At 48.5% G+C, this 16,770-nt stretch overlaps 1 protein-coding gene across 4 annotated transcripts; it reads left to right on the forward strand.

Annotated features, from left to right (window-relative positions):
* The first annotated feature begins 1,549 nt into the window (after positions 1-1,549).
* Positions 1,550-16,339, forward strand: LOC124019152. Of its 4 annotated transcripts, none has more exons than XM_046334531.1 (12): positions 1,550-1,592; positions 1,910-2,072; positions 2,595-2,723; positions 2,997-4,318; positions 4,572-6,292; positions 6,609-6,727; positions 10,547-10,768; positions 11,660-11,776; positions 11,901-11,993; positions 13,598-13,711; positions 15,046-15,131; positions 15,414-16,339. In XM_046334531.1, the coding sequence occupies exons 2-12, from the start codon at positions 1,911-1,913 to the stop codon at positions 15,697-15,699; spliced, it is 4,371 nt and encodes a 1,456-aa protein (XP_046190487.1). In that variant the 5' UTR covers positions 1,550-1,592; position 1,910; the 3' UTR covers positions 15,700-16,339. The 4 variants fall into 4 exon arrangements, with proteins under 4 accessions (XP_046190487.1, XP_046190489.1, XP_046190490.1 ...); XM_046334533.1 differs by lacking the exon at positions 1,550-1,592 and having other exon boundaries at positions 15,414-15,480; positions 15,511-16,339; XM_046334534.1 differs by lacking the exons at positions 1,550-1,592; positions 10,547-10,768.
* The last annotated feature ends 431 nt before the right edge of the window (positions 16,340-16,770 follow it).

Here is a 16,770-nt window from a genome sequence, read left to right on the forward strand (position 1 = left end):
ACAGCCACTGCCCAAGCCTGAAGCAGGGTTGTAGTGGCTTCCTTTGGTCTTTACCACAGCCACTGCCCAAGTCTGAAGCAGGGTTGTAGTGGCTTCCTTTGGTCTTTACCACAGCCACTGCCCAAGCCTGAAGCGGGGTTGTTTGGTCCGCATACAGTCCACACTCACAGCCAAACGGCCAAACATTCAATGACATCCAGGGATATGGTGCAACAAAACTGTTTTATTCTTCTTATATCTAGCAAATAAATGATTCTCCAATCAACTTAAAGCATATAATACTTGATATGTCTGTATGTCTGTATGGTCAACAAACTTGTCATGTTTGTCATTTATTATCATGTCTTGTCCCTGTGCTCCCCATTCTATTCGTTTCCCTCTGCTGGTCTTATTTGGTTCTTTCCCTCCTTCTATCCCTCTCTCTCCCCCTCCCTCTCTCACTCTCTCGCTCTCTCTTCTCTCTATCGTTCCGTTCCTGCTCCCAGCTGTTCCTATTCCCCTAATCATCATTTAGTCTTCCCACACCTGTTCCCGATCCTTTCCCCTGATTAGAGTCCCTATTTATTCCTTTGTGTTCCAAAACCTGTCCCGTCGGTTCCTTGTTTAGTATTCACCATGCTGTGATTGCGTTTCGCCCTGTCCTGTCGTGTTTTTGCTGTGATTGTGTATCGCCCTGTCCTGTCTGTTTTTGCCTTCATCAGATGCTGCGTGTGAGCAGGTGTCTCTGTCAACTACGGCCTCCCCTCCCGAGGGCCTGCAGTCTGTGGCCTGCTTCTTTATTCCCCTCTACAGACTAGAGGATTTCTGAATTCCCTGTTTGGACTTAAATAAACTCTGTTTCTGTTAACAACAAATGAATATCCTCTTTCACCTGCATGACAAAACTATACCGCTCCCGCATCTAGCAATACCTAATATTTCAACATATACATTAATATTTAATATATTTACACAAATATACATGGAGCTCCACATGTTCGGTCTTTTATACAAATATGTCCAAATCGGTTCTAACAAATACAAATAAAATGTATATTACAATGGACGTATTCCTCAGTGTAGAATCATCACCATAATTACTAAGATCAGCATTTATTTAGCTGATTCGTCAATTCATTATCAGCGGTCCAATGGACGTGCTACCAATAAACATCAAGATCTCGGTATGTCGTTTTTCTACTGTTGTATTACTGTCCGTACAAATGAACCATATTGTGTTTACTCAACCTTTTAGCCAGTAACGTCAGTAGGTGGCAGTAGCAAATAACTGACCGAAGATTAGTTGTCTGTCAAAATACCCGGAGAGTTATAAAATACGAAACGGAGTATGGTTTCAGCTATTTCGCATGTTTGCCAACTAGCACTTTCAAAAACAGCAATATCAAGACAATACAACTAATTATCGCTAATATACACAATATATAGGTTAACTCATGACATTATAGACGTACTTAAAGTCGGACTTGGAGTTATTATTGTGTTCAATCTTGAATCCAAATCCACCTGGTGTGTTGATCCATGACGGGATTTGAAGACGCCATGACACTTTCCTCCAAACTGTCAGTTTGTTGTCTCGACGAGGCGGGTGAAATGTAAACATACAAATGATCTCTCTTGGAAATTAGTTTTTTATGTAATAGTTTTAAAGCCATTCGCTAAGCAATATTTTTTGGCGAGTGTTTGTAAACGTTGCATTCTATTAATTTAACGTTGGGTTGTTTGATAAAGTTGGCGCTATTTTGTTGAATGATTAGTTGACCGTTAGCTAACTTTATAGATAACGTTAGCCGCTAGCTAGCTAGATTAGCTAACAACAAGTAAAAATAAAAATAAACTATAGTTATTTCGTGATCATCAAATAATGCATTGCTATAAAAACGAAATAACGAAACATTTCGTTTTGTTACAGAATGGAAGACTATGAAAAGTTCATACAACGCCGACTTTACGAACTGAAAAGGAAGGATAGCAACGACAACAACAAGAACCAACGCCGGACACTGGAATCACCGTGTTCTCGCCACGGATCATCAGCTATCCGTTTCCATGGCTCACCCATCCTTCCTCCATTGGTAAGGCTCCGAGTTGCTGTATAACTCTATGGATATCACCACTTACATGTTCCATGGTATGTTGCCTGTGAGGAATGATGGAGCTCGTTATATGCTAGCCAGGGAACCAGTCTTTTTTTGCATGACAATTCCATACGGAGTTGGAAAGAGCAGAGACGACTGGCACCCAGGCTAGCTAGGTGTTTATAGTCTTTATATTCTAACCTACTGTTGAAGTCGTTGTTAGCAAGGGCTTTTCTGTGACTATATGGTATATGACTTTCTTTTTCGGGCCTTACTAATGATATCTGTCATTATTATGATATATGTCATTATTATGATATCTGTCATTATGATATCTGTCATTATTATGATATCTGTCATTATTATGATATCTGTCATTATTAGGACCCGCCTCATGGCAATACCCATATTTGAGGCCCAAATGGCACCCTATTCCCTATATAAGCCCTGGTCAAAAGTAGTGTACTGTAAAGGGAATAGGGGCACATAGACAAAGTCTGACTGTGTTGCCACTCCCAGCTCACAGGAGTGCAAAGAGAAGAGATGCAGAGACACAGAGAGGCAGCCAAGAGGACGATGGATAGGAGGAAGACTCAGCCCTCTGAGACGAGGATGTCCTACATTCAGAACATTCTACACAGTGTTCAGGTAAATCCACATGAATTTTTAAGTCAAATAAGGTTGGTTTCCCAGACATTGATTAACATTATTGGAGAATCTCTAATGAAATATTTTTGGGAAACGGGAAACGGTCCCATATAATTTAATTGTACACTCCTGCTACTTCAGCTAACTTAATGTATTGCCTAGCCTATAAGGTGAAAAGTATGTATTTATGTCATAACAAAGTTTGTTTTCATTTCTCACCTTTCCTGTTGTTATGGTCATGTTTTTAAATGTGTTTTCTGTCTGGTATTCTAGCTGAGGCAAGCACCAACACTGGAGGAGTTCTTTCAGGGTGAACCAGGACTAACGGCAGCCAACACCACCAACCTACACCACAGCAATGTCCGCCAGGTTCTAGCGTCGCAGAATGATGATGTCACCGAGACCAAGGACAGCTTGCCGGGGTCGTCCTCCCCACCAACCTTAACCGTCATGCATGATGGGAAAGCAGGCATCCTCGCCCGAGGTCCTCCCATGACGTCGACAGCCTACGGCGCCTTCACAACAAATCACCTTACAACTCTCCATAACACCACCACTGTGAGGGAGACCTTCCTAGATAAGCTGGTCTGTGACCCCATGGCACCTTCTCTAGCTAGAGAGACAACCACACACACCAACCAGGTTGCTCCACAAACAGAGACCCGGACCAGGGAGAGACTCTTGTATGACCAGGAAAAGACCACCAATGCTGAGTGTGTTCTGGAGGAGGACCTGGGTTCAGGAGAAGCAACGGTGGATCCTCTAGCTGACATAAGCCATCAGTCTTCTGGGTACGTGACGTGTGAAAACGCGGAGGCCACCTGTGTCCTGAGTCGGACTGAGGCTGGGGAGAGCATTTTGTCAGGGCCTGAGGAGGGGACACCAGTTGGAACGGGGGGGTTTCTCCTACACAGCACCTCCGATACAAACACAACCAAGGCATGTAATATCATCAGCCATCCTCCCGTTGATGCTGAAGATCTGGAGGAGGGGTCGTCCCCGTGTGACGATGACCTCATAACCGGTCGCCCCGCAGATGAGGCGAGCGTGACGTCGTCCTGGTGTAATGATGTCATACCAGACTATTTAGAGGAAGTGTTGGTGACGGGGCCTCTACAGAGCAGCGATATCACACCTCCTGTAGAAGACCGCAGAGCAAGTGACCCAGGAAAGAAGTGTAGCACTGCTAATATTGTGACTTTCCCCCAGCATCAAGCCTCATCATCACTATCAGACCGTCCTGAACCCAAGATTGTAGTGACATGTCCTCAGGCTGAGGCCTCAACACTGGACCTCTGCAAACCAGACCAGAACCAGGCATCAGACTTAGACCTGGACCGACCGCAGGGACCATACCGGCTCAGCCTCCAGACTCTTCTAAAGAAATCCCAGGCCGTTTTGGAACGCCCCAAACCAGGCAGGAACCAGCCAGGGTCAGAACCAAAGAGCCAGTCTGGAGATGTAGACTTGGACCCGGAACCAGTGACAGGGCCGTACCGCCTCAGCCTCCAGACCCTGCTGAAGAAGTCCCAGGAGCACCGGAGACGCCAGCGTCAGCTGAAGAACCAGGCCAAGGTCTCTACTTGTCCTACCAGGTGAGAGTTGGATGTTATTTTATTCATCTGTTTTATTGACTTCTGTTTGTTGTGTTCAGGTAAGAGGGGCAGACATATTAGAGGTTTGAAAACCCATCTTTTAGCTTGGCTTTTAGTCAGTGGTTTTACTGTTATTTTAGACATATTTTTTTGTTTTCATCTCATTTTTTGTGGTCTGTTTGTTTTTTATCTCCTTAATTTGAATGTTTTTACTGTTAAGTTTGTTGTGATTGTAAATGTTATTTTATTTTAGGACCCAGGAGGCCTCGACACACCAGAAGATGGAGGAGGAGATGAGTTTCTCAGACAAGGAGAATGAGGAGTTCCTGCAGTCAGGGAGAGTGGTGGCGGAGGGAAGGAAAACCCGGGACAGGGATTGGAGAAAGGATCATCTGGGAATGGGAGTCCAGTTTTCCGGGTCGCCACCACTAGAGATATTCCCTAAGGAAGCGTGGGTTCAACGTGAGGAGGAGAAGGCGAGGTCTAGCATTGTGGAAAGAATGGGACTCGAAAAAGGATGTAGTGAAGGAATATTGAAGGAATTGGAGGCTGGAAATGGCCCTTCACATTTGGTTGTTCTAGAAGGAGACACCCAATCTCCTCCAGGAGTGGACATTGATGCTGGCTCGGCAGTCGAAGACATCCAGCTACACCTCTCACCAGACGTCACAGCAGCACCGTCAATGCTAATGGAGAACCTTCCACATCCTATCTCAGCTGATTCCTCCATAACCCAGAAATCATTCTACCTAGTCAGGGAGAAGAGCTCTACCCTGCCGAGGCCTTCCTCTCTGGGGGGTAGTAGGTTCCAAACCGTCCCTACCCCCCAGTTTAGTATGAGCCCTATCCGCTGTAAGAGTAAAGGAGACAGTGGGGGAGGAGGGCGTGGCACCCCCAAGAGGCAGATCCTGGTAAACACACCTTTGAATGTAGACAACGAGGTGAGGTCGGTGACTGGGCAGGAAAATAATGCTTGGGACCAAAGGCATCTGCATAGAGCGCCCCTAGTGGTTGAGGGTGGTATATCACAAGGCTTTACTGTTCCTACAACTCCCCTAGTGGCTGGGGGTGGTACAACACCTATGCGTAGGAGCTCAGACCAGGCAGAACAGATAGCTCAGCTGGAGCTCAACCTGTCCAGCCTCAAAATACTGATCTCAGACCTGGAGTCCACACTAACAGAGACACCAGAGATACACCAGACACACAACAACAGGCAGACTGATAATAGTAGTAACCTTACCATGGACCCGCCACATAAATACATGGACTACCATACACCTGAGAGTCAGGCAGAGAGTAACCTTACTGACAGTGAGAAAGGAAGAGGGGATGGAGGTCAGAGGTCAGCTGATAAGATGACGGTGGTCCCCTGTAGAGTCCAGGGGTGTGACAGCGTACCTCCATTGGTCAAGGCGGTGGAGATCACTGTTACAACAGGTTACAAAAAACAAGATGGTCGCCAGCAGCAGCCTCTTGCAGCGCGCCTCGTCACCTCTCTCACTCAGAAGAGGAGAGTTTCTGACGTGTTCCGGAAGGTTCCATATGATGTCATCAAGGTTCAGTCGGATGTCATCAAAGTTCCGTCGGAAGTCATCAAGGTTCGGAATGACGTCGTCAAGATCCCAGCATCACACAAAACACATTTCTCCGTCCTCTCAGACGCCAGTAACAACCAGCACCAGCCAATGGAGTGGAAGAGTTATCCGGAGGACCCCGCCCACTTCCAATCCATCAACCAATCATATGACGTGGACACGCCCTCAGGGCTCTGGCTCCAGGGAGGGTCAGGGTCAGAGGGGTCGTTGAAAGGTCATGACCCCGCGGGGAAGCAGCTGACCCCTGAGAACGGAGGTGGTGGTCAGGGAGGGGCGTCAAGGGCCAAACGTAGACTGGTCATGCACACGACAGAGGGGAACAGGGGAGGAGGACGAAGAGAGGTGATGGACAGGCCTCACTCTAGTACTCCTGAAGGTAAGGCCAGCCAAGGACCACAGTGGGTTTAGATTAGGACGTCTTCCTGTCTGAGGTACGGAGGTAGAGAGACAAACATTCACATAGTAATGGATGGTCATCTCAAACTTCATTCCATGTTTTCTCAATCCATTATAAAACATTCAGTGGCTCCAAACTCAAATAAGCGTTTTATGCTGTTTATTCATTCATTATAAAGGCAACAAGTGCAGAACAGATGTTTGTCAATCCATAATATCCCTGAATAAGAGTCTGTAAAGCACATCAGACTCCTAGCTAGCCCTTCCTGTCTGACTGTTACCCGTCTCTCTCCTAGCTGCGGTGCTGTCACACAGTCAGGAGAGCCAGCAGCTGAAGCAACTCCAGCTGACCCATGCAGGCCAGGTCAGAGCCCTGAAGGAGGAGCAGAGGAGACAGCAGCAACAACTACTGCAGGTGAGAGAGACCGCTTATCAACACCACAGTATGACCACAGTATTACTACTATAGCTACAATACTAACCACAATACAACCTCTTACAGGTTTGGGCTCAATACAATTTAAATTCCAGACCAATCAGAAAGTAAACCAAATTCCAATTCCACATCTCCTCATTGAAAGGCTTTGAAGAGAATTGGTAATTGGAATTTCAGTGTACTTCCTGAATTGTCCAGAATTAAAAGGGAATTGACCCCAACCCTGACCTCTAAACAATTGATGAAGCAGCAACAACTACTGCAGGTGAGAGAGACCGCTGGGCCACAATATGACCACTACACTAGCAACTCCAATAACTGTGACGTCTAACCAAGGTCACCTATAAACCCATCCAGCTGGCACCGGTATCCCTCCCTGCCTGCTTCTCTCAATCAATTCCTCTCTTTCCCTCCTTCTCTCTCAATTCCTCCCTCTCCCTCCTCTCTCAATCCCTCCCTCTCCCTCCTCTCTCAATCCCTCCCTCTCCCTCCTCTCTCAATCCCTCCCTCTCCCTCCTCTCTCAATCCCTCCCTCTCCCTCCTCTCTCAATCCCTCCCTCTTCCTCCTCTCTCAATCCCTCCCTCTCCCTCCTCTCTCAATTCCTCCCTCTCCCTCCTCTCTCAATTCCTCCCTCTCCCTCCTTCTCTCTCAGATTCTTACTGTTACATCAACCTTAATGTTCCTCAAAAGAGAGACAGGGATTTCAGCTCCTTGGCTTAATTACATCCTCACACACACAGCTTGTGCAGACTGCAGACATATGCCCATTACAAGGGACCTTGAAACTCTCCTCCAGTTTTAAGGACCAGGGAGAGATTCTACTATAAATGTTTCATTGGAGCCTTAAGAGGAAGTGTGTGTGTGTGTGTGTGTGTGTGTGTGTGTGTGTGTGTGTGTGTGTGTGTGTGTGTGTGTGTGTGTGTGTGTGTGTGTGTGTGTGTGTGTGTGTGTGTGTGTGTGTGTGTGTGTGTGTGTGTGTGTGTGTGTGTGTGTGTGTTAAACTGAAGGACAACCAACACGTTAGCTGGCCTCCATTCCTTGTATTTCAAATAAAATGTTATGCCCCGAATACAACAGGTGTAGTAGAACTTACCATGAAATGCTTACTTATAAGCCCTTAACCAACAATGCAGTTCAAGAAATAGAGTTAAGAAAATATTTACTGAATAAACGAAAGTTTAAAAAATAAATCAATGTAACACAAGAAAATGACAACAATAACGAGGCTATATACAGATGGTACCGGGGGTGCAGGTTAGTCAAGGTCATCTGTTCATATAGGTGGGATAAAGTTGCTCTGCATAGATAAAGAGCAGCGAGTAGCAGCAGTGTAAAAACAGGTGGCTTAGGGGTAGAATCGGTTAAGGAGCCTTTTGAATCGAGACTTTGCTCTCCAGTACTGCTTGCTGTGAGGTAGCAGAGAGAACAGTCTATGACCTGGGTGACTGGAGTCTTTGACCATTTTTTGGGCCTTCCTCTGACACCGCCTACTATATAGGTCCTGGATGGCAGGAAGTTTGGCCCCAAAAATGTACTGGGTCGTACGCACTACTCTCTGTAATGCCTTACGTTCAGATGCCGAGCAGTTGCCATACCAACCGGTCAGGATGCTCTCGATGGTGCAGCTGTAGAACGTTTTGAGGAGGCCCATGGCAAGTCTTTTCAGTCTCCGGAGGGGGAAAAGGTGTTGTCCTGCCCTATTCACTACTGTCTTGGTGTGTTTGGACCATGGTAGTTGGTGATGTGGACGCCAAGGAACTAGAAACTCTCGACCCGCTCCACCACAGCCCCGTTGATGTTAATGGGGGCCTGTTCAGCCCACCTTTTCCTGTAGTCCACAATCAGCTCCTTTTTGTCTTGCTCACATTGGGGGAGAGGTTGTTGTCCTGGCACCACACTGCCAGGTCTCTGGCCTCCTCCCTATAGGCTGTCTCATCGTTGTCGGTGATCAGGCTGACCACTGTTGTGTCATCAGCAAACTTAATGATGGTGTTGGAGTCGTGCCTGGACGTGCAGTTATGAGTGAACAGGGAGTACAGGGGCGGCAGGGGAGCCTAGTGGTTAGAGCAGTGGACTAGTAACCGGAAGGTTGCAAGTTCAAATCCCCGAGCTGACAAGGTACAAAGCTGTCGTTCTGCCCCTGAACAGGCAGTTAATCCACTGTTCCTAGGCCGTCATTGAAAATAAGAATTTGTTCTTAACTGACTTGCCTAGTTAAATAAAGGTCAAATTAAAAATAAAATAAAAACAGGAGGGAACTGAGCACGCACCCCTGAGGGGCCACCGTGTTGAGGATCAGCATGGTGGATGTGTTGTTACCTACCCTCACCACCTGGGGGCGGCCCGTCAGGAAGTCCAGGATCCCGTTGCAGAGGGGATCCTGTTTAGTCCCAGGGTCCTGAGCTTAGTGATGAGCTTTGAGGGCATTATGGTGTTGAACGCTGAGCTGTAGTCAATGAACAGCATTCTCACATAGGTGTTCCTTTTGTCCAGGTGGGAAAGGACAGTGTGGAGTGTGATTGAGATTGCCTCATCTGTGGATCTGTTGGGGAGGTATGCGAATTGGAGTGGGTCTAGGGTGTCCGGGAGGATGCTGTTGATGTGAGCCATGACCAGCCTTTCAAAGCACTTCATGGCTACCGATGTGAAAATCATTTAGGCAGGTTACCTTCCGTCTGTGTAGCTCTAACAACATCATTAACATAAAGCTGTTTAATGATAAAACCTGTCTTCTCCCCTCCCTCCATCATAGATTATGTGTTGCCTGTAACAGGAGGTTAGCTGGGCCGTGGATAAAGAGATGGAGGGAGACGGGGATGTAGGGTAGCTGGGCCGTGGATAGAGAGATGGAGGGAGACGGGGATGTAGGGTAGCTGGGCCGTGGATAGAGAGATGGAGGGAGACAGGGATGTAGGTTAGCTGGGCCGTGGATAGAGAGATGGAGGGAGACAGGGATGTAGGTTAGCTGGGCCGTGGATAGAGAGATGGAGGGAGACAGGGATGTAGGGTAGCTGGGCCGTGGATAGAGAGATGGAGGGTAGCTGGGCCGTGGATAGAGAGATGGAGGGTAGCTGGGTCGTGGATAGAGAGATGGAGGGTAGCTGGGCCGTGGATAGAGAGATGGAGGGTAGCTGGGATGGAGGGTAGCTGGGCCGTGGATAGAGAGATGGAGGGTAGCTGGGTCGTGGATAGAGAGATGGAGGGTAGCTGGGCCGTGGATAGAGAGATGGAGGGTAGCTGGGATGGAGGGTAGCTGGGCCGTGGATAGAGAGATGGAGGGTAGCTGGGCCGTGGATAGAGAGATGGAGGGAGACAGGGATGTAGGGTAGCTGGGCCGTGGATGGAGGGAGACAGGTATGTAGGGTAGCTGGGCCGTGGATGGAGGGAGACAGGGATGTAGGGTAGCTGGGCTGTGGATAGAGAGATGGAGGGAGACAGGGATGTAGGGTAGCTGGGATGGAAGGAAGGAGGCAGAGGGGGGATAGGACACCGAAAAGGAGATGATCATTAGTTTAAATCATGAGGGGTGCTGGTTAAGTGCCAGATAGTCGCTCTGAGCGCTAATGGTCCTCTCTCTCTCTCATTCCTCTCTCTCTCTCTCTCTCTCTTCTCTCTCTCTCTCTCTCTCTCTCTCTCTCATTTCTCTCTCTCTCTCTCTCATTTCTCTCTCTCATTCCTCTCTCTCTTCCTCTCTCTCATTCCTCTCTCTCATTCCTCTCTCTCTCATTCCCCTCTCTCATTCCTCTCTCTCTCTCTCTCTCTCTCTCTCTCTCTCTCTCTCTCTCCCCGTCCGTTAGATGCTGGCCGTACGTTACCAGCTACTCCAGAGTTTGTCCTTCCCTGTGTCCTCCTGCCCCACATCCAGCGCATGTCTAGGGGACAACATAACCTCCCTCCTCCCCCTCTCTTCCATCCCCCTCTCCATCCCTCTATTCTCCCCCTCAGCAGGATCCCTCCTTTCAGACCCAGACTCCCCCTCAGCAGGATCCCTCCTTTCAGACCCAGACTCCCCCTCGCGGGTAAATTCAATTCACACCTGACTGACTTTGTATATTTGGATCTTCAGTTTATAATCAACAAGTGAGAAGCACAACAGCTAGTTGTAGGATGATTCAAGTCAGGGTGTGTGTGTGTGTGTGTGTGTGTGTGTGTGTGTGTGTGTGTGTGTGTGTGTGTGTGTGTGTGTGTGTGTGTGTGTGTGTGTGTGTGTGTGTGTGTGTGTGTGTGTGTGTGTGTGTGTGTGTGTGTGTGTGTAGGTTTGTATGTGTGTGTGTCTACAGCTACAGTTGGCCACCAGTTGAAAGGACCTTGAGAATCTGGGTGGGAAATTAATTGGTTGTCATTGACAGAATTGGTATTTCTCCTCTCGTCTCTCCCCACCCCCTCGTCTCTCCCCACCCCCCTCGTCTCGTCCCCTCTTCTCTCCCCACCCCCTCGTCTCTCCCCACCCCCTCGTCTCGTCCCCTCTTCTCTCCCCACCCCCTCATCTCTCCCCACCCCCTCGTCTCGTCCCCTCTTCTCTCCCCACCCCCTCATCTCTCCCCACCCCCTCATCTCTCCCCACCCCCTCCTCTCTCCCCACCCCCTCCTCTCTCCCCCCCCCCCTCCTCTCTCCCCACCACCCTCTCCACCCCCTCCTCTCTCCCCACCCCCACCCCCTCTTCTCTCCCCACTCCTCTCTTCTCTCCCCACCCCCTCATCTCTCCCCACCTCTCTCCCCTCTCCCCACCCCCTCTTCTCTCCCCACCCCCCCTCTCTCCCCACCCCCTCCCCTCCTCTCTCCCCGCACCCCTCCCCTCCTCTCTCCCCCCACCCCCTCCCCATCTCTCTCCCCACCTCTCTCCCCCACCCCCTCCTCTCCCCACCCCCTCCTCTCTCCCCTCCCCTCCTCTCTCCCCTCCCCTCCTTAGTCTCCCAGGTGTCTGTCTGTGTGTTACGGTCCCCTGGTGGCAGCAGCAGTGAAGGGATACCTAACCAGGAGGCTCCTACACACAGAGAGAGTGGGACAGCTGCTATGTACCATCAAGGTGACACACACAGTCTCAGAAACACACAGCCCATCATGGGATTTATCGAAGATGTGATTTACGGATGTGTTTAATCATTTATTTTGTGTATGACTGTGTGTGTGTGTGTGTGTCCCTCCCTCAGGACACGCAGCAGTTCCTACAGTCCTTCCAGCCCCAGAGCCCTGGGAGAGACAGCAGGCAAGACCTGGTGCTGCAGGAGAGAGTCACACTGCAGGTAACTAACACACACACACTGGCGTGCACAACACAGTCTCTACACACACACACACACACACACACTCTGGCGTGCACAACACAGTCTCTACACACACACACACACTGGCGTGCACAACACAGTCTCTACACACACACACACACTCTGGCGTGCACAACACAGTCTCTACACACACACACACACACTGGCGTGCACAACACAGTCTCTACACACACACACACACACTCTGGCGTGCACAACACAGTCTCTACACACACACACACACTGGCGTGCACAACACAGTCTCTACACACACACACACACACACTGGCGTGCACAACACAGTCTCTACACACACACACACACACACACACACTCTGGTGTGCACAACACCGTCTCTACACACACACACACACACACACTCTGGTGTGCACAACACCGTCTCTACACACACACTCTGGTGTGCACAACACCGTCTCTACACACACACACACACTGTGGTGTGCACAACACCGTCTCTACACACACACACACTGGCGTGCACAACACCATCTCTACACACTCTGGTGTGCACAACACCGTCTCTACACACACACTGTGGTGTGCACAACACCGTCTCTACACACACAGACACACTGTGGTGTGCACAACACCGTCTCTACACACACACTGTGGCGTGCACAACACCATCTCTGCACACACTCTGTGTGTGCACAACACCGTCTCTACACACACACACACTGTGGTGTGCACAACACCGTCTCTACACACACACTGTGGTGTGCACAACACCGTCTCTGCACACACAGACACACTGTGGTGCACAACACCAACACACGTCTCTACAACACACACACACACTGTGGTGTGCACAACACCGTCTCTGCACACACAGACACACTGTGGTGTGCACAACACCGTCTCTACACACACACACACACTGTGGTGTGCACAACACCGTCTCTACACACACACACACTGGCGTGCACAACACCATCTCTACACACTCTGGTGTGCACAACACCGTCTCTACACACACACTGTGGTGTGCACAACACCGTCTCTGCACACACAGACACACTGTGGTGTGCACAACACCGTCTCTACACACACACACACTGTGGTGTGCACAACACCGTCTCTACACACACACACACACTGTGGTGTGCACAACACCGTCTCTACACACACACACACTGGCGTGCACAACACCATCTCTACACACACACAACACCGTCTCTACACACACACTGTGGTGTGCACAACACCGTCTCTACACACACAGACACACTGTGGTGTGCACAACACCGTCTCTACACACACACACACTGTGGTGTGCACAACACCGTCTCTACACACACACACACTGTGGTGTGCACAACACCGTCTCTACACACACACTGTGGTGTGCACAACACCGTCTCTGCACACACAGACACACTGTGGTGTGCACAACACCGTCTCTACACACACACACACTGTGGTGTGCACAACACCGTCTCTACACACACACACACTGTGGTGTGCACAACACCGTCTCTACACACACAGACACACTGTGGTGTGCACAACACCGTCTCTACACACACAGAAGACTAATTCTCGGGAGTGGTGTCTTGTTCCAGCTCCGCTCTGCACGTTATGAGGTCCAGGACATCTTCTGTCTGTCAGCAGGAGACAGGATGCAGATCATCAGCTGGGACAGACAGCTGGCCAGGGACAGAGAGATGAGACGCAAGGTAACCAGGGGGACAGAGAGATGAGACGCAAGGTAACCACGGGGGGACAGAGAGATGAGACGCAAGGTAACCACGGGGGGGACAGAGAGATGAGGCAAGGTAACCACGGGGGGGACAGAGAGATGAGACGCAAGGTAACCACGGGGGGGATGAAGGTAACCACGGGGGGACAGAGAGATGAGATCATAACCACGCAGGGACAGAACAGGGGGGGACAGAGAGATGAGACCAGGTAACCACGGGGGGGGACAGAGAGATGAGACGCAAGGTAACCACGGGGGGGGGGACAGAGAGATGAGACGCAAGGTAACCACGGGGGGGGGGGGGCAGACAAGCATTTCAAGAACATTGGGAGACGGCGACACTCCAAAATGTAAAATAGTTTTACTTTATTTTTGTCCATCAGGCTAACGTGTTTTGGCAGTTAAACCTTCATCAGAACATCAAGATGTTTTGTATTTAAAAATAAATACATTTGCCTTTATTTAACCAGGTGGCCATTTGAGAACAAGTTCTCATTTGCAACTGCGATGTGGCCAAGATAAAGCATAGCAGTGTGAACAGACAACACAGAGTTACACATGGAGTAAACAAACATACAGTCAATAATACAGTAGAAGAGGTCTATATACATTGTGTGCAAATGAGGTAAGATAAGGGAGGTAAGGCGATAAATAGGCCACGGTGGCAAAATGTTAACCATACAGCAATTAAACACTGGAGTGGTAGAAGTGCAGAAGATGAATGTGCAAAATACACTGTTTTTTTATGCAAGTGAACTTGTGGATACCATTTTTATGTCTCTGTCCATTAGGAAGGAAGTAAGAGGTGGTTTTGCTAGCAGATACCATAGACCACCAGTCGTTATGCTAACGCTAGTTAGAAATTGCTCTAGCATTAGTGAGCAACATCTTTCAAACTGCACACAGAGACATGACCTCATCAGACTGGGGAAGTAGACAGAGGGCCTCACAGCCAAATCCCCAACTATCTCTACGTTAACACTACAATCGCCCTCTAAACCCGACAAATAGCATTTAGGGATCATGATGACATTTGAGATATTTTGGGACACAATTAGTGACTTCCTAGTGCACAATAAAGCCTCCAACATGAGATGCTTTGGGGTCTGGATAGAAAGATTAGGATTGAATGTAGAACAAATATACATCAGCATACACACATTTAAGGTGTGTGTGTGTGTGTGTGTGTGTGTGTGTGTGTGTGTGTGTGTGTGTGTGTGTGTGTGTGTGTGTGTGTGTGTGTGTGTGTGTGTGTGTGTGTGTGTGTGTGTGTGTGTGTTTGCGTGCGTGTGTGCGTGTGTGTGTCCACAGACTGGGGAATCGGGGTCGACCAGGGGGAAGAGTTCTCTGTCAGCTGCTACACAGAAAGCCCTGGAGAGGAAGAGAGGAGTCATGATGTGAGTCCTGTAATAGAAAATGTGTCACTAGACTAGATAGTTATTGTATATAAAACAGGCAAGGTCAGAGCAAAACAGCAAGTGTATGACTTGTATGTTCAGGGTTATCAGCACAAGGTTAGGGTTGTGTTAATAACATGTTTGGTTATAGAAGAGCCATACTTCTACCCAAGCTAGTACAGCCCAGGCAGTGACTACTGCCCACCATAGTGATATGATACTAGTAAAAGAGTCCAACTGTCTCACTAATCAACCTATTGTTCCCCTCTCTTCTCCCATCAGGAGGAAAACGGCAGAGAGGCAGAAGGGGACTGGAGCTGGGGTTGTAGCTGGCCAGAAGGGCCCTCTGGCTGGGGCAGAGGGGCAGAAGGGGACTGGAGCTGGGGTTGTAGCTGGTCAGAAGGGCCCTCTGGCTGGGGCAGAGGGGCAGAAGGGGACTGGAGCTGGGGTTGTAGCTGGTCAGAAGGGCCCTGGGGCAGAGGGGAACGTCGTGAAGCAGATACGTGGGTCTTTTCGACCCAACCCTCAAAGGGTCCCCAAGACCACCCAGTCTCGCAGATCTCGGTGAAGATGGTCTACTTATCAGGCTAGACTGGACCGGAACTGGGTCGTGTTCATTTTGGCACAGTGTTGTAGCAAAACATTTTGCACAGGAGAATGAAAACGAGTGTTTCTTATTGGACAAGTTCAGGGTCATATTCATTAGTGGAAATCTTTGGGGAAAACGAAAACAAGCGTTTCTTATTGGACAAGTTCAGGTAGTCCCTCCCTTGACCCAGGTAATGAATACTGTTGATACCTAAAAAGATATACACACACAATCCATCTCACTTAACCCTAAAACAATATGCCCCTATGTGCTCTGGTCAAAAGTAGTGCACTACAAAGGGTTGCCATTTGGGACGATTCCTTAGTGTTTCTTGCTAACTAGTGGACATTGTATTTGAACTTGATTGTATTCTACAAAGGCACAACTCACTGCATTCAAATGCATCTTAGCTACTACATACTGTATGTGACAATCTATTCTTACCACAAGACCTCAGGACTTGTTTTTGGACACACTGTTTGTAATATGTTAGTTTTACACATTTTACACTATTTATATTTCCTATAGCGATTTGTGGTACGGTATTGGGATGGCAATGCAACCAAAGCCCAGAAAACGTCTTAAAAAGTCTTAAAATAAAGTCTTATTTTTGAAGGTCTGTTCTGAGTGTTCTTCTTTCCTACTGTTTTTGTTCTAAATTATTTTGGAAGTGTTTTTTAATAAATGTGTTTTTTATAAAAAATGTACTTGTCAGGTTGTTTGAATGTAAACTGAACAAAAATATAAACACAACATTCAACAATTAACGATATTACTGAGTTAAGAGTTCAAATAAGGAAATCAGTCAATTGAAATGAATTCATTAGGTCTTAATCTATGGATTTCACATGACTGGGCAGGGGCACAGCCATGGGTGGGCCTGGAGGGCATAGGCCCTCCAATTGGGAGCCAATCAGAATGAGTTTTTCCCCCAAAAAGGGCTTTAATACAAACAAATACTCAGTTTCATCAGCTGTCCGGGTGGTTGATCTCAGACAATCCCCCAGGTGAAGAAGCCGGATGTGGAGGACCTGGGCTGGTGTGGTTACA

The sequence above is a fragment of the Oncorhynchus gorbuscha genome, unplaced genomic scaffold (genome assembly GCF_021184085.1).
Source record: "Oncorhynchus gorbuscha isolate QuinsamMale2020 ecotype Even-year unplaced genomic scaffold, OgorEven_v1.0 Un_scaffold_723, whole genome shotgun sequence".
NCBI classification, from domain to species: domain Eukaryota; kingdom Metazoa; phylum Chordata; class Actinopteri; order Salmoniformes; family Salmonidae; genus Oncorhynchus; species Oncorhynchus gorbuscha.